Source organism: Cyrtonyx montezumae, unplaced genomic scaffold (assembly GCF_038088225.1).
Source record: "Cyrtonyx montezumae isolate F1298 unplaced genomic scaffold, pur_monq_1.0 scaffold_18, whole genome shotgun sequence".
NCBI classification, from domain to species: Eukaryota; Metazoa; Chordata; class Aves; order Galliformes; family Odontophoridae; genus Cyrtonyx; species Cyrtonyx montezumae.
The window spans coordinates 6,971,569-6,998,294 of record NW_027071914.1 but is presented as its reverse complement, the minus strand read 5'-3'; the positions used below and the strand labels follow the sequence as shown (position 1 = coordinate 6,998,294).

The window sequence follows — 26,726 nt, the reverse complement described above, 5'->3', positions numbered from 1 at the left end:
TAACTATCGCTATTCGATGATTCTTAATACCTCCAACATCATGGAAGAAGCATACTTATTCCCCTTAAGTTCGTAACACAAACGTTCCACCAGACAAGAAGTGACTCATTGCTCCTGAAGATTTGACATAAGAAGCATACAGTGAGAAGAATATAAATTTTTGCAATAAAAAAAAATTCATTGCTTCTTCAGTTAGTACAGAAAGATGAGAAGTAACTGCTTTGCTATCCAGTTATGGTCTAGGCAAAGACATATTACTACCTCACATCCAAAAAATTATTCTGAAATGTAAATCCAGACATGAACAAAACTTAACTGTAGATAAACTGGTATGAATCATCCATCATAGATTTCACTTGTATCACAGACTTCTTTTGCTTGGTGACACAAAAGTCTCAATTCTTGTAATATAAATCTGACAGTAAGTTGCATTGTTCCTGTCTCAGAAACAGTGAAATGTATCATGCTATTTATCCATAACAGTTCTTGTATCTTTTTTTGAAGACACCTCAAATATCTTTCTACTTTTTGTTTGGTCAGCATAAGATTATGAAAGGCAAGTGATTCTTGACTAACCTGATCTCCTACGATGAGCTGACATGCTCAGTGGACAAGCAAAACACTGTGGATGTTATTCACTTGGATTTCAGTAAAGCTTTTGTCACCATTTCCCGTAGCATCCTCCTGGCAAATCTGGCTGCTCATGGCTTGGACAGAGATACTGTGCACTGGTGAGAACTGGCTGAATGGCCAGCACGAATGGAGACAAACGTGGTTGGCAGCTGGTCTTAAGTGGTGATCCCCAGGGCTCAATAATGGGGCCAGTTTTGTTTAATATTGCTATCAATGATCCTGATGACAAGATTGAATGCAAGTTTGTAGGTGGAACCAAGTTGGGCAGGAACATCAAGTTGCTTGAGGGTAGGAAGGCTCTGCAGAGGGACCTGGACAGACTATATCAATGGACTGTGTCCAATTGTATGGCATTCAACAAGGTTAAATGCCAGGTGCTGCACTTGGATCAAAACAGCCCCATGAAGCTGTATAAGCTTCTGGAAGAGAGGCTGGAAGGCTGCCTGGAAGAAAGGGGCCAAGGGTGCCAGCAAAGAGCCCATGTGGCCAAGAAGGCCAATGGCATCCTGGCCTGAATCACAGTGTAGTGAAACAACTGTCCCTGTGTATGAGGCACTGGTGAGACCGTATCTTGAGTACTGTGTTGAGTTTTATGCCCTTTAATACAAGAAGGACACAAAGTCACTGTCATTATCTGAATACACTCCAGTGAGACTGGCAAAGGGTCTAAAAACAAGATATATGAGGAGCAGCTCAGGAAACTGGGTCTGTTTAGTTTGAAGAGGAAGATGAAGGGAGACCTCAATGCTCTTTACAACTGTGTGACAAAGTTGAAGCAAAGAGTCTGATTGCCTTTTTTCTCAGGTGACAAGTGATGGGAATTAAGGAAATGGCCTCAAGTTGTCCCAAGGGATGTTTGGATTGAGTGTCAGGAGGAACTTCTTCACAGGAAGAGTGACAAGCATTGGAACAGGCTGCCCAGAGAGGTGGTGCTGTCCTCATTCCTGAAGGTGGTACTGAAGAGATGTGTGGAAGTGGCACTTAAGGACACGATTTAGCAATGGAGTTGCTAGTACTAGGTTGATGGTTGGACTTGTTCATCTTGAGGGTCTTCTCCAGCCTAAATGTTCCTTTGATTCAGTTTCTCTTATTTCATATTTCCTGAAGCGTCTCCCTGTACAGACCCACTCATTCCAGCAGTTACCTGGAAACTTACAGCAAGGTGACTTGCACTCTTTACCTCATAACTTCTAAAAATTTAATAGCTCTTTGTGTCTCAACTGCTATTACTGACTCTTCCACATTTAAATGTTTGTGTAGAGTTAAGCACTTTTAAGTCACAAATGAAATTGCAGTGTGTAGCAATAGCTCTGAACATAACTCTTCTGCCTGTAATTAGCTGTTTTGTTAATAAAGATACACAGCTATGCTATGCACCTTCCTTTAGACCAGTTGTCTCGGATTCTTAGTCTGACAACAGTAATTGCACAACTGTTTCTGCCTATGTTAATCACTCCAAAGCTCTGATAATAGATGAAAGCCCCAACAAGTTTGGCACTAGTCAAACATGTAGCAGAAGAATGAGCTCTGCCTCAAAAAAGCTGGCTGAAAATTACTCAGTCTAACACACGTCCAACTGCACCTATGAAGCAAAGCTGACAACATTATCTTCACAGACTTGCATCCCAAACACCACAAACACCACTCTTCACAGCTGGCATTCTCCACAGCACAGAACTGTACATTTCGTCTGCCTCATATATCATCCATTTATCCTCTTTCCCTTGTGTCATGGCTCCCTGTTAAAAAGCTGTCTGTATCTGAATAGATGCCTGCTTAGACATATTTCTTCTTTAGACTGGCCCCCTCACTGCTGTTTGACACTTTTTGGCACTGGCCAGATAAATTTCTACTGTAGTACATCTAATTTAAAATGTAAACTCACAGAAGTGCGCGTAGTTGTTATTTTTGGAGTATTCTTTGTGATATCTGTTTCTCTCAACAGCAATTGGAGATACTTTACTCTTCAAAATCAATATTTTGTCTTCTGTCTCAACATGCAGTTTATGGAACAAAGTTCAGAACATGGCAGGCATATATACAAATAAATGAAGACCTCAGGGACTGTAGCAGGCCCATACAGAAAGGCAGTGTAGCTAAAGCAGAAGACCTAAAGCAAGATCTTCAGAAAGCAGAAAGTGATGAATCAGAAATCCATTTTACAGAGTGCACTCAGATTAGACATTCTTCATAACCTGCTGGAGGACGAGGCGGGGGGGAAGAGTTGAACTATCTTATATACCCTACAGTCCCCCCTCCCCCTCACTTTATAAACAGCTATATCAACACTCTGAAAGAAAGAAGTGAAATTTCCCAAATAGGCAAGACCTCTACATTTAACAGTTTGGGAAGAGTGAATAAATAAAAAGATGGATTCCTCAATTGCCAGATTTCCAAATAAAACAAAGCACAGGGTGCTGCTGTTGATGTGGTCAGTAAGACCTATTCTGTAGTTATTAACACACAGAACAAATAGATCACAAACTGAAAACTGAGATTTGTCTCCTGACTCGCAACGTGAATCAACTATACATTGCTCACAGCAAGAAAGCACTGTTACTAATTTTAGTCTATTCTGTTCAACTTCATTCACTTCTTTTGTTCTCGGTTCATTTGACTTACTGTCACAAGAAGTAACAGCAAGATTAAGAAACAAAGCACTTCCCTGAGTACTAAACACCACCTAAGTAACACTGATGACTTTCATCAAATATAATGGCTGCTGCTCTAAAACTTACTATTTCTTAGGCCTTGGACTTCTGTTTTTATTCTAATTTAGATATATATATATATTTTTTTTTTTTCAGTTGAGCTACTATGAAAGTTCACTGAAATAAAATTAAAATTTTCTACCCTAAAGATTATTCAGAAAATGGAATTGGTCAATACCAACTCTGAAAAATAGATTATGGCATACAGCTGCAGTCTGCAATAACTGTTTGTTACTATCAGTCTGATATTCTTGATTGAGCCATATAAATTACAAAATAAATAAACGCTTTAAACACAAGAGGCAATTACTGTGATACTGGAGCTTTTTAAAATCTTTTTCCTATAATCAAGGTCCTTGGAAATTCCAGTCATTTTTAATTGCATCAAGAGTTCTCCCCCCCAAAAAAATGAGGTAGTAGCACCTCTGCAATTGATCTGTAATCATAGTCTTGAATTTAGTCCTAAGAGGTGAGAAGTAACTCCTGGAAAGCTCAATTTCAGTCATCTCCAGAACATAGCATGAAGATACCAGAGAGCTTTCACTCCCTGAAAACATGGGGCTTAGAGATCAGACTGATAAAAAACAGTTCCCAGTGAGCTTGCCAGTATCATCAGGAGTACAGATTTGGAATTGGCTAAAAATTGAAGACTTAGAAGATTTTTCAAATGTAAGAAACTCTTCCAGAGATAACACTATGTTTACAGCGAGGCTTCCACAATACAAAAGTCAAATAACATTACTTGAGTTCCAACCTTCTGTGGACTAATAATAGAAATTTTCTGCTGTCTGTCAACACGTCACTTGTCAGCTGTGCACTGCCCCAAGCAATGATCAGATGAGCAGATCAGTAGCTGCTTACTAATTTTAGCCTTTATTCATCTTATCTCATTTATTTATCCTTGTTTACTGTGACAGAAATAAGTTTCTCTGGATTCTTCTCTAACGATTCACAAACACTTTAAGAACAATCTCTTCTGTTGTTAGGTGGAGTACAGCTCTAATGCTGACTTATTTCCTGTATAACTTTCTACATATTAAAATATGTTCTCATGTGGACATGTGTGGGGTAAATAACTCCTAAGGATGGTACTTCACAAAGAAATAGTATAGATGATGGTATATTTTGAGTAGTTCTATATAGATAGGATACAAATAATACAAAAGAGAAGATGGCTCACCTTCAGGATGACAAGGCTCGCAGGGGACTCAACGTGGGAGGGATCTCTGAGAAGAGATCCTTCCCTGGTGGTGGTCAGCCCTTAAATGGGGTTTGGGAGAGGTGGAGCCAGGCTCCACCCCTTCCAATCACACAGGTGTATCACCTCCACCTGTGGCCCCATGGCTGACTCGGTGCTCACCTCAGGTGACCAATCAGTGGTTCAGGTCATGATTCAGCAGTTCCCATAAAGACATACTATGGCTAACCCATTGTATTGGCATCCCTGTTAATGAGGGTAATCAGTTTGCAAGAAAAATATTCAAGGAAATGCATTAATTTTCAGTAAAAATGCTATAGATTATTAATATAGAAAGGCATATGTGCTTACTCAGATAACTCAGTGAAAATTTAAAGAAAAATCTTAAGGAAAATCTCTCTTCTCTAGAGAAAAATCATTCAAGCACCAATGGCCTGTTATCCCTAGTTGCAAGTGTTACTCAAGAAATGACGCCTCACGTAACAAAGTTTGTTGGTACCATACTTTCTGATGCACACTAATAACAACACCAATAAAATCACTTCATCCATGGCAGAAAAGGGTGCGGAAAGCTACTGATGTTGAAAATTATGTTCTCACAGTAACTTGAATAAATCACTGAACAGCAACAAAGTAAATTTGAGATTATCCTGCAGAAGTGAGGCTCAACCCCTGTTCTTAGCTCATACTATCCTGTACTATCTTTAAGCAACAACTTAACTGTCAGCTGTTGACCTACATACTTGCACTCCAGATGTTCAGAGTCTTCTCTGACGGATTTCCTTTCTTACAGGCAGTATCAGTGAGTAAAATTCTCAAAGTACCAGTTAAGCAGGGGAATACAGAAACATTATTCAGTCTCTTATCATACATTTCTCTTTCACTATATTAGATCAGTAATGAAAGTTTTGGGAAGCGTTAAGAAAACTAGGACAAATTTTAGAAGCCATTAAGCAAACGGGTTAACAGTATCTGGAAAAAATTAACAAATGGTGAAATATTAGTACTACTTCATACATCATCCCTTCTTCTCTAAACACTGACTAGAGATACTCACAGTAGCCTCTGACTAAGTGCTACTGTCACTGCTTTTTGAGGCAGCAAAACAAGAATTATGTTATTGATTCCCTCTGTGACACAAACAGTCTAGAGCCAGACATTTAAATTCAGCTAGACCACTCATTTAATTTGCTAAACTACACAAGATTTACAGCAAGAATATGGCTAAAGAAACACATACACACAATTAAAAGACTTGGACACTGTCTGAAGACTGTTATAGCTGTCACTTTGACTCCTGAATGAAAATACATGTTTAAACAAAACAAGAGAAGTCACGTGCATCCAGCCTGCGCAGCCTTCTGAGAGACCTGTTAAGTGACAAAACTGGAAGATATTGGTAGTCTAGAGCCATAAATCCAACTATTTCTATTATAACACTATTTATCATAATGAACATACAGGTTCATAAATGTTTCCCATCATTATAAATGATGCAGTTAATTAACTCCAACAAAAAAAATTACTGCGTTAAAATAAACACAGTAGCACCACCAATAACAAATGCTCAGCTGTAAACCACCTTAAGTCACCTGCTGGTGTTGCTACACTTGGCCTCAGAAAAGACAAGATAGATGGACCAAAAAGTGGAATAAAAAAACTAAGAAATATAAAGGAGCACAAAGTAACAGTTGCAACACCTAGAGGATTGGACAAAGATAACACTGAGGATTTGTAGCCTGTCGATGAGGAGTGCATCTGCGAGGCAAAGAACAGCAGTCCCCCAGTTTTGGTTTGCAGTGTAAGAACAACATAGCCCTTTTTAGTACAAGAGAGAAATAATGAATAAAATATATAAAGAAATGCCACTTTTAAACAATCAACATTCTATGAAAATCTTTGCAGGTCTGAATGAGGAGGAAGGTTTGATTATAGTTTATGACCATAAGCAAATGCACAAAACTATCAAACCAAAGAAAGGAAACAAGCAAACAACAAAGAAAAAAAAAAAGGTCAGAAACCTAGAAACACTTCTGAGAAAATGAAATACTGGTTATTTTATTTAGTCTGTGTCACCCCAAAATGCTGTTTTCATAAGTATAATAATTATGGAAAATAGATGCAACTGTTGTGCTGGGACCACAGGCTTACCTGAGTTCCATCTGTTCACTTTAAACCTCCTGCCCTTCTGCTACTCTGGTTCACATCATCCTCATGCAAAATAAGGCTTAAAAGGAAGCATTGCCCTTATCCTATTAAATAATGCTTGGGGCTGAGAACAGAGGAAATGAAAATCTCAGAGGAAGGTGAATAACGAGCACGTTTTCAAAACTCAGTCCTAAATATTCTGAACGCAACTCCAGAGTTGGGTGCCTATAAGCAGGAGACAATCATTAATCTCACAAAACTCTGTTCTTTGATTAAGAACTCTGCTTAAAAGGCTAGCTCATTATGAAGTATTATTTTCATTTTTGCCATGTTACATTCATTTACAAAATAAGCAACTAAAGTGATATTTTACTAGATAAAAAATTTAGGATAAAATATCTAGCAGATATTTTAATAAAAGCTATCTAGACATATTAATGCAGTACTTCAGAAACCAGACTGCACTTGAGTTATATTTAGAAAACAAAAAGGGAACAGCCCAACATAGTAATCCTTTTCTTCTGTTGAAGACTTGCAAGACAGAAGCAACAAGGCAAATGTTCCTATTTCACAAATGAAGTTCTATGTAAACTCCATCTGTGAAATAGCAACAAGTCTCCTTTCAGAAAAGGATAGTTGTTAGTGTTAGTTTTTAAAACCTAAGTGCTATAGGAAGGCAATTTTTCCAGAATCAGTAATAATGGTATGAAACTGTGAGCAATGTTTCCATTGCTTTCTGTAGATGCTTTTTTATGTTTTGCTAAATTAATCTTTTGGGGCATCCTTTGGATAGAAAGGGAGCTAAGAGGAAGAAAAAAGGAAAAGAGTAGTCTTAAAAAGAAGCTTTCTTGTCCTTATTGCAACAAGGTCATTCTAAGGGCTTGCAGTTGCTACTGCAGAAGCAGCAGCAGTGGTAGCACTACATACCCACAGTTTGGAAGGTACATGTGAAAAATCTCAGACTATCAAGAAAAAATTATGAGCCAAATTAGACCTTCTTTCAAATCTAAAAATACTTTTGTCTAAAAAGTCAGAGAAGACATGGCTACAAATATCTCAAGACAACCATAGCTGAATGAAAACCCAATCACAATTCTCAATGGCTGTAAAAGAAGTGGAGATGAGTACTTTGATTGCCCATGGTATAAGTAATATCAAATTTAAAAATAGTCTGATTTTGGTCTGTAAACATACAGGACAGACATCATAAAATACTTCTACTGATAGTATGTGGTACAGTTAATATAAATGCTCATTCTCTCAATGCTATTCATACACTACAAGTGGTTTTCACATGTGATTGGAGCAGTTCTTTTTTTCTACTTTAAGAAAAGTACACCATTTTTTTCTTTACTTTAAGACATTCATTATGCTGCACCATCAATAAGATCAAGTTCCCATACTAAAACCAACACTTTTCTCTTTCCTGTGGAAGCAAATGAGTTAAGCTTCTAGATTTTTCAAGGAATAGTTTTTCCACCTTGTAGCTCCAAGAGAGCATTCACCATAATGAACACTTGCGGGTTTTGGTACCAGTTACACATTCCTACTTTTACTAGTAACTTCCTATACCAGGCTATTGGAAAAGCATTAAATGATGAGAGCTGGCTAACACTTCCCATTCCACATTATGCCATGTCTTTACTTCCAGAAAAAAAGCTGTTCTCTGTCTTCCTACCTGGCCATCAGTTTACCTGTTCACTGCTCAACTACACACAAGAGTTATTTAAAATTCCAGTTACATATCCAGCATCACAAATCACTATACTTTTAAATATTTTAAATGTAATACTTTTCAGCAAGGTAAGCTTTCTAAAAATTATAATCATTAAAAAAAAATAGTCTGAAATCTCATGACTATAATCAAATACTTAAATCCATAATTCAGGAATTGTGCATTTTAAATACATCAGTTATATTTGCTACTCTTATGAGTCAGTTTTGATCTGCCAGAATAACATACAAAAGACATTCTTTCGCCTCTCAGGATTTTTTATTTCTGCATGATAAACAAAGTGATTCTTTTGTTAGTATTTAAAAATGACATTAAGATGACACAGCAAAGTAGTGGGGGTGAGAATGAGTGGGAAGCTGATCAGAAGCACAACATGCTCCTTGGATGTTCACAGAACAGCTGAGGCCTCAAGGGAAATTGGGGGAAAAAAGAATTGTGCATAGAAACAATTTTGCCTGTGTATTATTTCATTTTTTTTCTCTTAAGGTTTTTTTTGTTGTCGTTGTTTTGTTTTTCAGTCACTGAGCATAATTGCTGGAAAACATTTTCTTTCTTGATGGTTGTCTAATCTGCCACATATAACTCACAACATAATCCTGTTTATGACAATACCATTCATTACAATGAAAATTCCTCACCTCTTAGCTCTGTGCAATTATCCAGGCTGAAGCCAGGATGATCAAAAGGACTCTGTTCAGCAAAACACTTACAAGCTTAACTTCCAGCACATGCTTGTCTTAAAGGATATGCATCTTCAGCAAAATAAAGACCAAAATGCACAAAATGTCTTTTTCTAGCTCGGTAAACATCGCGTTGCTATTACTGCAATAGATACCACAGTGCAGTACCATGATATAACCACAGCTGTGCCACCTAGATGAAGGCTGACTGTCAGACATTCACATTTTTTGTTTGAAAACGCGCTTACGTTTGCTGAGCCATTAATACTCGATCATTTCACTTTAGCAGCCAGATTAAACATAACAGACCCTGCAACTGAAGGAATGGGAACTGCTACATGTGTGTACAAAGGCACAACGGAGGAAAAACGCACTGCAGTCATGCCTAACATGGCAGAAATCAATGAATTTTTACACACAGTAAGCATGAAGAACAAGAACACTGGTGAAGCAGGACAGCTACGACATAGAGTTTCACACTCCAGCTGATGATCAGTATGAACAAATATTTCAACATTCATGCACACACAGTTTGTCTGCCTGTGTTGCCCCAAACTGTTGTGGTCATACCCCAAGAACATGACAGGAAAATTCATGAAAATCATACAAGCCATGAAGGCTGACTTCACCCCAGATTACCCTTCCCTACAGTCAATCTGTAATCAACAAGAACAAAGGGCTCCCAGGCAAGCTGTCCGTAACAACTCGAATCCAACATAGAGATTAAGATAATAATTTTAAAAAGCAATGAGTTGTGTCTACCAGTTTACAGTAAAAGCAGTCTGTACCATCTGAAATCTGCCACTTTATTGTGAAGAAAAAAAACCAACTTTTTAAAACTGGACTACTGCACAAGAAAAAATAACTACATTTTTTAAGGCCAAGATTCTCAAGAAAATGTCATGTCACTGCATGCAAAATGGGTGCACAATGGAAAAGTGGCATATACCAACAGAAAGAGAGTCACAGGTATAACTTCTTAGTCAATATTCAGTAGTCCAATGAAAATTAAATGAATGTTTAAAATTCAAAGCCTACTACATGCTTCATAGATTTGATATAATTTGATATATAAATCTTCAAGAACAGATGAATCTTTCTGTTAAGGGTGCTTTAACATAAGATGGAGGCTGTGAGTCAGAAGTGGTATGTTTAAAACGGAACCATGTATTTTCCTGTTAAGCAATCCATGAGACCTACCATCAACTAAAACTCTATTTAAATACAGGAATACTGATTTACAAAACCAAACCCTCATCCATAACCTACCTCAACCTATCTTTCTCATTTAAGCTTTTGTTTATATCTTACATTAAAAAAAAATAAAAATTCAAGATACTACATCAACATCTTTACTAAAGATTCACTCTTTTCCACTAGCACTCTCCCAAAACTATATATGCACCTTTTTACTTCCTTCCTTCACTACTTTGAATTTGGAAGACGGATCAATATACACCAAACTGAATATTCTCCTGAAACACAGGTAGATGAGGTACAAAGAGACTCCCTCTTAACACACCTCTGTGCGAGCCACCACTTACAAACTAATTGCCTAGTAGCAAGCATAGCAAAGCAGCTCTGCTGTCCTCAGTGCATGACAAGACCTCGTGTCATTAATGGAAATGAAATCTCCAACTCCACAGCTATAAACTTGCCTCATGTAATGCCTCTCCTTAAACTGATAATTAAGAAATACACACCCACTTACCAGGATAATAATCTCAGTGCACTCAGTGCTAGTATTTCTTAGAAAATTGCTTACACTGATGTTGGTACATTGGCACACCTGCCAAAGGAATAAAAAACGGTCCTAGAAGATCCAGTCACAAATATTCAAATCAACATTAAAAAAAAAAAGCAGGAAGACTCCTTCCCCCAGAAAAACTTCAGGTCTTAGCGAATTCAACTCATGGGACATCAGTTAGAACCACTTAGGTTGAAAGTCATCTTATTATTTCATAAAAATAAGAAGCAATGAAGTGCTGCTTCCAAATAATCACTGCATGTATTTCAAAAACTTCATTGGAAATGAATATCCTTTCAGTAGATCATTGGCAAAATCAGCAGGCACTTAACAATGCAAACATTACATTCATAGTATGTGCTCAATAAGCACCAGAACTTACGGACAGTAGCACAGATACGCTGCAAATAAATGTGCTAGAGGTCTCACATGCTGAGAATAAAGCTAAATTAGTAAGGTATGGTTTACATACTAATAAGATGTGCAAAATGCTCAGTGACATAGTCTTGTGGTCTTCACAGTATACTGAAGGTAGGGTCTGATAAAGGTAGTGACGTAAAACAACATTCATCCCACTAGAGTTTGAAATTAAAATATATATTTAAAAAAATCTTCTAGACTACATCCTGAGAGAAGAGATCACCCTTAGGAGTAAAAATACAGTCTCTCCCATTTCAAATCCCAGCATAGGCTTTCTGTTGTCATGATTACTTCCACTCTGTACCAAGTAGTCTAATGTAATCACACAGAAGCACGGCCAAACACTATTACTTCAGTGATGCCACACAAAAGAGACTTCAGTTCTTCTAGGTTGAGAATGCAGGAAATTTTAAGCAAAATATTTTTTTTTTCAGCAATTGTTGGCAGTTCTACTTATGTGTTACAACAGAATTTTCCTGATTTGTCCATTAGATGCACAGAATTACTTTTCAATTTTTAGAGCTTGCATGAAAAAAATAATGCATGAATGCAGTGCATTAATACTATTAGTCTATAAAGCTCTTATTTAACATTCAGCTCCCTGTTACCTATTACAACGAATAGCAAATATTGTCCTACCACTTTATTTCTAAATTCAGGCCATCCATACACCCAAACACAGTTCTCATTCTAAATAAATAAATAAATGCAAATCTTTGTCCAGAATGCCGAGTGCAATAAAGTCGTAAATTTATGTCACACAACTCCTCCTGTGTATTTCTCATTCCAAACTTTCACCCACTTCTCCACACTCTGGTTTCTATGCACAGCTTGAAGGTCATTTTGTAATGCTGACATCCTCTCCTCTCTGAATTCAGTTGCGATAATTTCAAAATGGTGCATATTTTTTGTGTGCTTTTTTTCCTGACTACTAGAATACATTAAAAAACCACAAAGTTCCTCCTGGTTTCTGTGAAAAAAACATTTCACAAGCTGGCACCCAGACCTCTTCTAGGTATAAGGCAACAGTTCTACAGTTGAACATAAAGGTGAAGAATAAATGTACTTTATTCACAGTGGAAGCTCAAATGACAAATAAGCGCTATTGATGTATATCAGTTTTCAGAACTGATGCAAAAATAGATCAGTTAGAAACAGGTGAGACATTATGCAAGGCAAAGGCTCAGGTAGAAGGCAAAGCAAATACAATGGTCTGAATGCATGCCCTCACAGCTCTCCCTGAACTCAAAAGAGATTTTTTTAAAAGGCAGCAACCATTCTGGATTCAAATAGATACAGAGATCCACATCCAGAAGAGATGCATTCAGCCTTACAAAAAATCTTCTCTTCATCATGACACAAGAGGGAGAAGCACCTCAAAATATCAGCTAGCCCTGTCCTTTCTCCCTTGTAGGATCAATCTTAACTGTGACCTCATGCAACAAAATCACAGTAGTTCTTCAACAATATAAATGATCATTCCCAGCACTTCAGGTTTTGTACTCCGCTTTAGCTAATGTTTGACCAGAATCTTTCTGCTGTGGTTTCAACAAGTTACTTGTCATATTGCATCTTGCTATTGTCAATGCTCATTTCAAAGCAGCCACAGCCAACCCAAGCTCCACAAGAGCCAAACAGTGCATCGACATGTTTGTTTCAACAGCAAATGCTCCTCAAGCGCAGACACCTCAAAAGGTTTTCCCAAGTCAAATAGCAGTTTCACCCCTGAGTCATAGTCAGGCACCAGCATACAGGGATTCACCTTTAACATGGGAGAGGCACAGCAGAGTGTAGGTGTGGGAGGGAGAGGGGAGGGGAAGTAAGAGTTGTGGTATCTTCCTAGACAGAAACTAAGTGGAAATATTAATCTCTCCAGCTAAATATTTTGGTGCTTAATCCCTACAAAGATAAAAAGGCTGCATATGTTTTAGTCAATACTTTATTTCACTGTAATATCACAATATCTAATTAAAAAATATATGCTTCTTCTAACACAGTAAGGAATAAAAGTAAACTATTTAAAATTACAAAAGAAAAATGAATGACTTTTACCAGTCTTCAGTACTACAAGCGTATTTATTGAGAAGCGATTTTTATTTATTGCAAGCGTATTTATTAAGAAAATGCATACAGACATCCTTTTATTAAAAATAACTCAAAAGATATAATTACAGTCACATGCAATATGAAACACTACCTTAGAAAAGCAATTTCTCCCCATGAAACCAATTACAGCAAAAGCCATTTCAACACAAGAGCAAGAATTTTGAATGAAATCTCTCATTCTAAATCTTTACTGAATGATTGCTGTCTTTATGCCATTACAAAACTTACCTAGTCAGCATGCCACTGTAGCATAGATGCCAATCTCTAAAATGTCAAATGACACCTCAAATGTTCATGTGTCATTCTGGTTAAAAAAATTAAAAAAGTTTAATTGTGATCAAAATTAAAATGTACATGTAAGACTTTTCATTACCTTCTGCACTCCCTAGGATGATTTTACAACTTGGAGTGAAAAGGAATTTTTATTCATTTAATCTAAAGTTAAACAAGATACAAGAAAGGTACAGGTGTAAACTGATGTCTTCCACTGATCAACAGTGGAAGTTAGACCCTGGTAGGAACTATCTGAGCCTCCTTAACATGGCCCCGCCAATACGTTTAGTTAAGGCATACAGACTTGAGCCTAACAGTGAAAAATTGCACTCCTCCTATGATTGGACTCTTCAGCTTTTAAAAATCCTTAAATCAAATATCTACAAAGTATTACAATTTTTATGGCCAATAAGAACAGCTAAGTACTCCCATTCATTTCAAGAGCACACCTATCACGCAGCAATAATTTGAGACTAGTACCCTGACCACATTCACACACGTCTCAGAAAATACAGAAGACATATCAGTGCATTTCCTGTAATTTAAATATCCACAAATCGTCAGTGAAAACAGGGCAGAAATAGCCTCAACGGAAAAATCAGCATCACATTCACACATTAAGGCTTCCAAACAAGACTCATGTGGGACTTGAGCTTACACAAGCATTCTGCAAAGCCTATACATAGATCTAGGTACTTCTAACTCCAGTTTTGAATGCAGCCAGTTAACTAGATTTATGGATTTCTCTCTAACACTTGAATATAGTTTTCATTGATCTATCATTATGCAACACATTTCTATGCATTACACTAACAAGAACAATTATAGTTAAGGGTCTCTTGGGATTTCCATTAGAAATCTGTTTTCAGGGACTTGCATATCAACTATAATAATATACTTTTGGCTGAAAATTGTTAAGAACCTGTGCTTAATTTGGTAAAAATTCCAACTTTTGAAAAGGCTTCTATCAAAATTGGGGGAAAAAAAAGAAAAAGGCAATTTTTCAGTCTACTTAGGTTCTTAAGTATTTTATCCTGAACAACCTAAAGAGGCATATGCTACCAGATATGAATGCTATATTTGTAATTGCAGTAGGGATAGGTTTTCTGAATGCATCTTAGATTGCAAAATGTCACTGAAAAAGAGCAATGGGACAGAAGAACAGATTGAGCATTCATATAAAACTTAAGATTTCAGACCAAGTAGAAGATCTCCCCATTCATTTCTGGACTTGCACAATTAGTGAAATAACATTGCAATATGCAGCTTTTCATACGTACATAATGACATGTGCATTTATTAAATCATACTTCTCTCCTCCCTGCACGTTATCTGAAAGAATGTCATTGCATAATAAGAAATGATAAGAGTTACATACCTAAATTTAGAAACACAGCCTAATGGATCTTCATACTAATTTCATTTTACTTAAATTTTATGACTCCTTCAGTGCACATCTCGTCAAACACAGATTAACACTGTTACTCCAATGCCCCGAAGGGAGCCAACAGAGGTCAGCAGTCCTTGAAAAAAGAGAGGAATTCAACAATGCTCTACAACTCCCCTGGAGCTGTAGGGTCTATTAACTCAAAATACACATTATAAAGCAAATATAAATATAGATTCACAAAATTGACCGTAATGACTTCTGGACTATTGGGTAATAACTGCTATGCAAATGGCAACGCATATTTACACTTTCAGATCATAACAAATTCAACTTATTTCACTACTTTTGTTAAATGGATGCAATAAAGTGGATGCATGCCATTAAAAAAGGGAAAACCTATACAGAGAATAAACATGAGCACCAATTTTACTTCATTAAGCAGAATGAATCTCTGTTCCAACTACTAAAAAAATGATTTAGAATTCAACGTAAAAAAAAATATACAATGGAAATTAGTAACATTTTCAAAATGTCTGCACCTATAGCAGTGATTAGTTTTTCAGAAGTCTTCAGTATTATCCAGATTAATTAATTATTAAATGTTTTAAATATGTAACTCTCACTGAGAAGAAAGCTTTTAACTGCTTAAAAGCAGCAGGAACCTCTGGCCATTACACTTAGGTACCCATTGGAAGAACCTGGATGACAAACACTTCTAATGATCAAAACCATAAGACTTAGTTCTCAGACATCCCACAGGTCATATATTTCAAATTATATATGAAAACAAACATTTTTCTCAACTCAGAGGGGTTGAACATGATCTTTACCTAATGCTATGCTTTTCAGTCCCATTTTTCTCCAAAGATCATAACTAAAACCAAACAGGCCACAACTAGTGCAGACAAGCAGACGTGGTGACCTTTGCATTATGTCAATCCAAAACAACTTTTCAAGAAAATTGTCCATGACAATTAATCTCAGGAAAAAAATTACATCAATAAGATGGCACCAGCTTGACTAGCTTCCTAGTTTCTCAAGACTGGTACTGTGCTTCTACACAGAACACAGTTTGTTTAATTGAGCAGGCACCTTGCTCCTACTTACAGACAGGCTTATAGTATTTCAGTCACACAAAATACCAGATATGTCTGGTATCCTCAAGTTATGTCTGACACAACAGCCAGTCAAAGCTACTCTCATTCAAAAAACATCACATTCCAGTGATGGAAGATAAGGAAAAGGATGTGCTAGCAGCCTTTTGTGGGTTCATTCATGGCATAAGTGACCTCGGTTCTTGTCCCTCTGCATTCCAAATACTGCTACCCACAACTATCAGAAGCTAGTAAACTCTCTAGAATAGAGAGGAGCTCACTGCACCTTGGCTACCATGCAGCAACAATTCCAAACTTGTAGCAACAGAGGAAGGAAGCATTCAGGAGCAACAATCAGGACACACAACTCTGAAGGAAAATTCTGTGTTTTTCTTTTTTAAATCCATTTTCACAGAGTTGCTTAGTTAATGGAAATGCCTATTCATTGAATTAGAAAAGAAAAAACAGTCCCCAGAGAGCAAGGGCTAGAACAAGGACTCTGCACTTCAAGCAGCTGGTTTTCAATACGCATACATTAGGGGAATTTAATATACTACCCTTATCCAATCCTGAGCTTCTTACAGATTTTTTTGTACTTCTTGTTCAACATATACAGCTGAATTTGTCCTTCAGCACAGTTACAATAAAACCAGGATTATTCCACTGATTTTCAAATATATATAACTGAAATATCTTCTAGAACAGCCCTCACCTGAAGTACAAAATGCATCTCTCAGAAGGGTTGTTGTCCCACCTTCTTTTCACCCAAAGCTAAATTCTTATTCTTTTAGGCCTAATAAATGAATTTCTTAGTATCTACAGAATAAAAAGCAGAAGGATTTAACTTCAATAAAGACATGAACAAGCCGTCCAGAACAGACAGAAAATGCAGCTCCCCTGTTCAGCAAGTCTCAGATCATGGGAAGACCACTGACTCAAGATGCTTTTCCTGGACTCTAATAGCCTACATTAAATATGACTTAGGAATTCTACACTGTTGCACATATAGCAACCTGTGAATATTAAATGTCTTCTCATATTTAGAACATAAGTTCTGGTTCTGATTGGCAAATGCATACATAATTGCAGAAGTCATCCAAAAGGACACATGCAGTAGACATGATTGCAAGTCTGAGAGAATCTTTGCACTGATTAGCTCATCTGAAAATACTGAGCTAGACAATTCACAAGCAAAGACAAAATTTATGAAGTGAGTGCTCGTACTTCATCAAAACCTGACCATCAGACAAGTAAGACTAACCATACAAATGCCCATTATTCTCTTATTCCTACACAGCCTGCATTATGCAAGCCATTACAAATCCACCGTAGATAGCACTGCTATCAAGAAATGTGAGTGAGGAAGGAATCCTCATAGAAGCATAGCAAAATAAATTACCATAAAGCATAAATGCTGCTTCTGTCACATTTATCTTTCTGTAAACCTACAGCATGCTGATAAACTCAATGTAATTATGCATATCTGTCTATTTTTAAATTACAGATTGCATCCATCAGTAGTAGCCTATTTTTCACTGTTAATAACTCAAGACATTAGACTATTCCTGAAGCTCTTAACTCCAAAGACAATACCATTTCCTTACATTTTTTTATTTTTTTAAAGAGGTATTAAAAACCAACCTCATGGAAGAATACCCTCCTCTGAAATGCAGCTGCCAAATCCTGCTTCCTGAATTCATACAAGCACTTGCAGACACCTATGGTACTAACCACTAAGAGCCTATGAGGGATTTGGCTTACTTTTAGGAAAAAAAATATATATAGGAGTTATTACTATATAAGACTGTACTTTAACATGGTTGAGTACTAAAGGCTGTAATATAAATCTTGGAGAGGGCTGCACAGAGTATGAAGAGAAAAAAAGGAGGGAGGAATAATAAGGATTTAGTCATGGTGTACTGACAGACTTTTAAAGTCACTAAGAAGCATGAACACTGCTATGGGAATAGCTTAAACTTGTAACAAATTTATAGAGCACAAAATAAAATCTTTCATTCTACTACACAGCTCGCCTATAAAGATTTTATGTGATTTTCAATAGAGAAGTTATGAAAAAGCAGCCCTGTACTAGGAGCTTACAAACTACACTGCATGTTCATTCCCACATGATAGCACTAAGATACCACTAAGATACTGACCATAAAATGTATTACAGACAAATCTATCTTATTATATGGCAGATGTCAAATTACTTAGATATTTATAGGCCGAGGCTTACTAAAAACAAGGCAGCAATAATTATTATTTCAATTGTACAAATCATCTCCAAAGCAATCTCGTTAAATTTCTGACAACCATACCCCAGCCTGCAGGAAACATCGAGAGCAATCACTTTGAGAAATCACCAGCACCAATGAACCAAGAAGATATCCTACCAATTGAAGTTTTGCAAGACCAGCACTCAAAGTGCAATCCAATTAACTAGCTATTTATATTGACTGTAAAAAGAAATAGAAGAATTACATCCTGCTTCTTGGAGAAGGAAAAAAGTAAAAACTAAAAACAGAGATTCCTCATTACATAGATTTACTAAAAGATCTGTCCTGGTTTCCTTAGGTCCTTTAGCTGCTTATTCATAGCTCAAACCGCTCTGCACAGAATGACATCCAATGGCCCAGTAAAGAGCAATGGTTGACCTCTGTATAGAGCAAGCTACCAGCACTATAACAACTGATCAACACTGAATAGCAAAATAGATCCATCAAACCCACCAACCTCTTGCTGGTACCTGCAGGGCAACCAGGCACCCACTGTATTCAAATGTGAGAATAAAAAGCTTTATCTTTAGGAAAGAAAAAAGAAAAGCAGAGTTCTTATTACTGCAGAAGGATAGTGCCTACAGAACCAACAGCTCTAATCAGCTTGCTTTTCACCTCTGTGAAATTAAAATTCATACCTAGGCCTACTGGTAATCCATAGTGTAACTCACCTTACAAAATAATAAATAAAAGAAACCAGGAACATATACTGCTGTAACAGTCTGAGGTGCTTCCCAGGAGCTCCTTTTTCAAAACAAATTAGATGAGGCCACAGAACTAAACAGATGATGACCACAAAGATGACTACAGAACATCTACCTAATCACTTTTTCCCCCTTCTCGTGTAAAAACATCATGAGCCTGAATCTACAGCTACTATGAGCTCTATCTAACAGTGCTGAAGAGAAGTTTTCACCTGGGAAACATGAAAGCAAAAAAGAAAAGCAAATATCCAAGAGTTCCCCCTTTATCAGGCATTTGAAGACCTCAGAAACGTTCCACATGAACTACAGCTATACAGGGGTTAGTGCCATCATAAGAGGAATTCCTCAAGCATAAAATGAAACAAGGAGTCGACTTTTACAGCTGAAATCTGTAAGTAGGAGCTAGGACATATGGAGTAAATATTCTGAAATTAAAAAGCCTTTCCCTCCTTTAATTTCTTATAAAATATCTATCTCCAGATATTGCCTAATGTTACTATTTATGATACTGGCACACAACATAAATCATGTATGTAAAGATACATAATGTATAATCACATCTTAACTAGCTTAGTTGGGTTCCAACTTGCTACACTCAAATACGTGTCCTAAATAAGTAATTTCAGATGATGGCTATGCGTATTCTATCAAAACCAGCAGTAAAACTTCAATCCACATGCAACATACCATAAAAATATTTGCTTAGGTTCCCATGGATAAACTTTTCACCTGAACTTGGGAGTTCTTATTTATTTTTCCTTATCTTAAAGCTAAGAAAGAAAAATGCATGAATTAGTTGTGTAGGACAGGAGATGCTAAATGGAAATCCATGTTAATGCACCACAGTTGGAAGATAAACGTAGAATGAAGGCATCCTGGACAATAATTAGAGCAGCAGGTTAAACAAACCTTTCAGATTAAAAGATTACAGATTTAAAAGAGATGGGGGCCTTGGGAGGTACTTCAGTTGTGTACAATAACTTGGCAAGAGCCAAGCTCAAGCTATCTGCCAAGAAACATTATATGAGGAAGCATATACACATGATAGAGGAGATGTAATAAAACCATCTCTAGCAACAGAAAGTGTTTAGGATTAGTGAAGCAACACCCTTCCAGTATTCCTAATATTTATTTTTCAATGCATCTCCAGTCCTGTTCTCTCCCTGCTCTCTGTATAGATCACATACAGTAAAACATGCAACCACAATGGAGCAACAAAAGAGGATACTGCTGACAGGAAACATTTCTCTCACTTCTCCCTGTACCAGTATACATGAGGCACTTTTCCCTACTTCAATATTCTCTTCTCCTCTTTCTCACTATTTTTCTTTACCTGACTTTATCCGTGTTCTACCCAGAGTTTTCTGGTTTGGAATAGCTCTACACTACAGGTCCTTAGCACTTAACCCCTGCTTCTCTTAGGATGAGGTAGCTTATGATCCATTTTCTGCACCTAAGCTAAATGCTGCTACTAGAGAGGTAGCAACACACATTCTGATGTTTTCACTATATAAACCTGTTTTCTGAGCTTTGTTAATGAAAACACCTCAAGGAGCCACAGAAGACTTTAAGAAAGCCAGGAGTGGGTTTCTGTTATCAAAAGCAACTGAAAGCCAGACGTCTACTAGCAAAATACTGCTGCATTCGTACTTCTTTGAACCGACATTATTCAGATCTCTGACTATTGTATTATTTCCTAAATCTGTAACTTTAATAAACTCTGAATGCAAAAGTCAAAATATAAGATGTACATGTGTTTTAAGAGCACTGAAATCAGTAGGCTCCTTTGTGTAAAGTTTAGCTTACACAAGCAAGTAAATTTCACCCCAATGGAAGGTAAGAGCTCCTTTGTTTCTGCAACTCCCACTCAATATAGGGATTACACACTTGGACAATCTGAGTGGATCCCTCTAAGACAAGCCAGTCTGCTGTCCATTAACTCCATGGAATACACAGTAAACCTATGTGCCAAAATCTGAACAATGATAAGCAAATATTTAAATAAAAACTGTTACGACTCTTTCCCACAAAATCCCAATGTGAATAGCTAGCTATATTTAATTAAACATACAAACTATCACCTAAAATCATATATATTTACTGGATAAAAAATTATAACCATGGAACATCTTTTCAAGACGTCCTGTACTAGAAGCTCAAAATAGCCATAGACCAAGGGGAAAACAAAACAAACTGACCTATTTAATACGAAATAAGTCAAGACACTGAAAACCACCATATAACCAATATTATCCACTGAAATATTCATGTCTTATTTGAGTGGATCAAATGTGCAACATTCTGTGCAATATTGAAACACTTCTGAATAATATCATTTTTGTACTACTTAACTTGCACCAACTCTTTTTCTTGGTTCCTGTGTTGTCAAGCAGTCTGCTCAGTAATTAATAATAGAGATCCAGATGTGGAAATACAGCATCTCAGCTAGCACTGGTTATTAAAAAAAAAAGTTTTTTTTTTTGTTTTTTTTTTTCTTTTACAGAGAGTTTTTATTAAGGAAAAGGAAGCCAAGAAGAAAAGTCAAGTACAATAACAAACACCTGGAAACTCTACTGGGAACATTGCATATAGTGTTAGACTCACAGTAACACAGCTAATCTTATGTAAAATCAAATTCATTAAACCCTTTCAGTTTAAGTAGTTTTTACATTTCTCCATGTTTGCTTTTCATAAATAAGGTAAACTTTAAGAAAACCTGCAGAAAAACTAGCATAAACCATACACCCAACTGCAAGGCCTGGTCCGAAGAAGTGAGTGGAATTAGCCACAGTCATTACTGCACTACATAAAAACTTACTATACAGGCTTTATTTCCTCCAAAAATAGTTTTCTTCCAAAAAAAAAAAAAAAAAAAAAAAAAGGATTGAGTACAGATAGCCATGATACCTATTAACAACGAAATATGCCTGAAGCTCTTATTTTTCTCATGTAAATCCAGCACATCCCCTTGGGCTAGGGGGTTTTTTGAGAGGATGTATGGCAGTTGAGGTTTCTGTCTACAAAGCGCTAAACAAGAAAACAGGTTACACATTCAACTTTGTTGCATACAAAATGTTTCTGCAAGGCAACTGTAAAGCCCAGTTACACTACGAGTTGGTTATGAGCAGTATTCATCACCTCTGTAAGTTAACAACCATCCCAAACTTACATCTCATTCCTATAAGTAGTTGTAAATTCTCCTGTCTAATAAACTTTATGATTAACGTTGTGATGCTGAAGATAAGGCTTCTGCCTGCCAAAGGGTGTGGAATTAGTATGGGGCATGGAATGTGTCAAGAATGGAAGGCCGATCATTTTTCCAGGACTGCAGGGTAAGCAAGAGCAAGCCCATGGCTCAGAAAACAGCTCCATAAATCCAAAAGATTATTTCTGTCTTTCTCTCATCATTTCAGATTTTACATCTAAAAAAAAATACAGCTGGTATTCAATGGTATTCCTTCTGGTGCCCTCCTAAATCAAAAGCCAAAATTCTAGCAACTTCACAGTGAACAAGTTAAGGCCTTGCACACCAACCATTTTGTTCTTGATGAAATGTCCCTTTTCTTGTTTACTTTAGGTTTCTCAAGATACATTATTATTTGTAAAGGTGTACAATTCACTGTATAATGAACGTGCTGCATTCAAGTGGATTATGAAAATAATCTTGGTTTGGAATCTCTTCTTAAGTTGTAAAGTGAAAAAAAAACCACTGGAAATCAAATGTCCAGTTTTAAGAAATAGGTATTATCTTAAAGTAATTTAAGCTCAGTGCTTAAATGCTTCAGACATACTTGTGTGACAAAATTAACTATGCATAATCTCCCCCAGCAGTTTTACAGGCAGTCTAAAAAAGTCCCACAAAGGTCAAGCATTTCATTACAGAGACATAATAAACTGACTTTAGAATACTAAAAATAATATGCAGCTTTATAGACACAGTCCAAGTCCCAAATCACAGTATTCTGTTAAGGTATCACCTTTAAGTGAAGACCAAATTACTGGAAGTCATTGAAACATTCTTCCTTCTTCTAAGCAAAGAGGAAAAAGCAATTGCACAAGCTTCCACCTTGGAAGAGATGAGATACATAACACCGAGCAGCAGACAATACCTCAACCAAGAAAACCCTTACCATTCCCACGCTGCTCCTGGCTGCCTAGAAAACAACGCCATATGTCTCCAATCCAGACCAGCTTTCATAACAAATGTTTTAAGATGCAACGCAATCTTAATTCTTTGCTTTTAAAACTCCTGAAAGGAGAACACTCGATTGCAATAGCTCCTAAACCACAAGTCGAGTGCATGCAAAGTTGAGAAGCCCTTACTTCACAGGTGATGCTGCTCAGGGAGAGATTATTCAGCGTCTTCCTGCTAACTTGTAAAAACAGCAGCAAGCCCTCACACAGCTGAGCTTCCAGGACAATCACCAGTAACCCAGCACCCAAGGCAGGCCCAGGGCTACACGCTGTTTGAAGAAACTCCTGTTTACCAATTCATTCAGTGCAATACTTCTGAGAAATCAAAGATACCACTGGGAGAGCACACAAAATATTTCAGTAGCAGAAGGATCACACCAACACAGTGGATAACTTCCAGAATATTATCTCCAGATTACAGTTACAGAACTCAGAAGGATGTTCACTTGCAACTCTTTTTCAAGAGCGCTGGAAAGTTTGTTTCAAACAGATGTAGTTGAAAATGTTCCCCAACACATTCATTTTGTGTCAGGTGCTGCTGTCTGCTTCAGCATCTCCATCTTGCCATTCCCACAGTACAGGGCCAACTGTCTCCTAAACAGTTTCACGCTGACATAAAAACTTGAAAATTTGACTTTACCCATTAAGTGACAGAAAAGTTTTGCCTAAACCACAGACAGCCACTTCAGCAACATGTATCCGAGCCTTCTCCTGTTTCATCCACACTTGTATAATGTCTCCCAGGTAACGCAAGCATTTCACACGAACCACAGAGTTATTACCCACAACCAACTCCAGCATTCGAGCACTGTCAGTTCCAGCAATTGAGATAAGAGACAAACCCCAGAAAACAAATAGGTCAATTTTGACTCAGCATGACCACGAGCGCAGTGCCGAGGCACAAAAAATAAAAATAAACGGTTACACACAGGAGATACACCTGCTTGGTGTTTTTCCTCATGTTTTTTTCTTACTTTTTTTTTTCTTTTTAATGAATTGGAAGAGACCGGCTGAGACAAAACAAAGCAAACTATTTCTTAACGTTTAGAAGAAAGCGGGGAGGTGAAAGAGAAACTAAGGAAGGCTTAAAACGGGTTAGCGATTAAAACCTCACCCGTATTTCCGCGGACGGGAGCAGCGGAGCCCCGCGCTGCCTCGGGGGGCTGCGCCGGAGCGACCCCTCCGCCCGGCGGCCAGGCGGCGGCGGGGTGCAGTGCGGCGGCGCGGCCGGCAGGGGGCGCCGTTGCTCGCGGGAAGCGCTGTGGAGCTGCCGCAACCAGCAGCGGCGCGGCCGGTGCCTCCGGCCCGGGGATCCCTCCTCCCCGGGCCCCTCCACGTGAACAGAGGGACGGGACGGGGTGGGACGGGACGGGGTGGGACGGGACGCGGCGCCCCTCCGGACACCCCGCCCCCGCCCCCCTCCCCCCGGGGTAGGAGGCTGCCCCGGGTCCCTTGCCGGCAACGAGCACCCCTCCGCTTCGGTAGAGGTGGGGGAATCGACCGTCCCCCCCCCCACAACAGAAAGCACCCAGCCCCAAACCCTAAATACTCACCATATTGACTTCTGAGACCATATCTATACTGGCAATGTCTATGTTCATGCCCACAGCCACTGGGGGACCTGCAAACCAACAAGACGGTCCGCAATGTGATCGCGAAGAACTTAACTCATTCTTACCAGAGTTACAAGGACTAAGACACAGCAAATAAATAAATAAATAAATAATGAAACGATTAACAAACAAATAAATAAAAAGCTTGGAAGGGCGACAAACAGCGTCCCCCAGCCCGTCCCTCCCCCGCCCCCCCGAGCGAGCGAGCGAGCAAGCTGCCATCGATCCGCGAGAAGCGCGTTAGCTCCGGATTCACCCTTTGCGCGCCGGCAGCTCGAGCGCTGCTTTATATAACGCGCACACGTGTGGGCCGGAGCTGACTGCTCCCCGGGGAGCCCTGGGCACGCAGCCCGAGGTGGGCAGGGGGCTGCGGGGACCCCCCCTCCAATCCCCGGCCCGGCCCCCATCTGCCTCAGCCCCGCGGGGACCCCGATGAGCGCGTCCGATACCGATCGATAAACGAAGTAGTTGGGAGCGAGAGCACGCAGGGGGTTAAATGACATTTTTGTATCGCTTAGCAGCGCATCTCGTACTCAAAAATAGTAACCGTGATCACGGGCTCAGAGGAGCGAACGTTGGGTAAACTTCAGAGATGTGCATCTCGATAAAAGCAGTTAAACGAGGGGTTAATTACAGGTTAACAAATTATCAACACACACAATGAGGGACCGATTCCAGATATGCAAAAGGTTTAAACGATCGCATTAAGAGCCCCCTGCGCCAGGAAAATAGAGTAACAATTGGCTTAACTTTGGATCAGCTTGAGAAAATGGCAACACGCACACCCCAGAGCAACAGCACCCACCGCACGTCTGAGAGCCACGCACGGAGAAGGTACAACAGCCCGGATATGTAACGTCTCTGATGGAAAAGCTGTCGAATTACCTCCAAAATCTGGCCTCAAGCGAATGTCATAGCCCTTCAGCAGTCTATCCACAGTCTCTTTTACCAGTGACATATTACTAGGGTCATTGACACTGAGGAAAAAAATGATAACAACGCGTTATTTCTTATTTCTCGAACCCGAGCTGTGCGTTCCCCTTAGCGGTAACATGCAGAGCAATTCAAAGTAAAGCAATGCCTTCATCACTTACCTCTGTGCACACACCGCTGCTATTATTAAAGGGAATGACCAAATCCCGAAGTAACCCTTTTTCCGAACTCTCAACATCCCTTTAGCTTTTGATATGATTTAGGGTTTCAGTGAAGAGAAGAAGAGATCCAACTTATTCTGGCCAGTGCAGTAATTCTAATGTGAAGCGCATGCGCACGGCGTACCACAACATCAAAAGGAGCAGTGGTTGCTGCTGGAGATGGAGCAAATTTCCTTGCAAAAAAAAAAAAAAAAATTAAAGGGGAAGAAGGAAACGCATTATTAAAGACAAAAAAAAAAAAAGTCATCCACGGGAGAATGGAGTATATTTTTGTTGTCCTTTTTTGTTAGGATAGAATATAAATCACAGCGAGCGGAGAAGTTTAAGGAGTTGTGCAGGGCACGGCGGCTTTGTAACCCAGTTTAAATGCGGGGGGGGGGAGCTGAACGGATTCGGAATTGACACAGAGGGGGGAGAGGTTGGCACGGACGTGTGTGCCGCCGGTGGGCAGCTGAACTTTTTGGTCCCTGCAAGGAACCGCCCGAAGCGATGCGAGGTGCGGACAAAGGAGCCGGAGCTCGCGACGAGGGCGGGCGGTGGGGGAGGAGATGGGCGCTTACAGTATTTCTCGTGGAGAGAAAAAAAAAAAAAAAGAGAGAAGAAAAAGAAGAAAACGGAGAGGAACAGTTTATTGAAAGAGGGGATTA

At 38.6% G+C, this 26,726-nt stretch overlaps 1 protein-coding gene across 2 annotated transcripts in view; it reads right to left on the bottom strand.

Annotated features, from left to right (window-relative positions):
* GABRB2 (gamma-aminobutyric acid type A receptor subunit beta2) overlaps positions 1-26,151 on the bottom strand; it is a 126,207-nt gene extending 100,056 nt beyond the window's left edge. For both annotated transcript variants that reach the window (XM_065734509.1, XM_065734510.1), the window contains exons 1-3: positions 26,020-26,151; positions 25,811-25,902; positions 24,866-24,933 (exon numbers count right to left, since the gene is read on the bottom strand). In XM_065734509.1, the coding sequence (XP_065590581.1) occupies positions 24,866-24,933; positions 25,811-25,902; positions 26,020-26,096 (237 nt within the window). In that variant the 5' untranslated portion in view covers positions 26,097-26,151. The remainder of the gene's footprint in view (positions 1-24,865; positions 24,934-25,810; positions 25,903-26,019) is intronic.
* Positions 26,152-26,726: the final 575 nt, after the last annotated feature.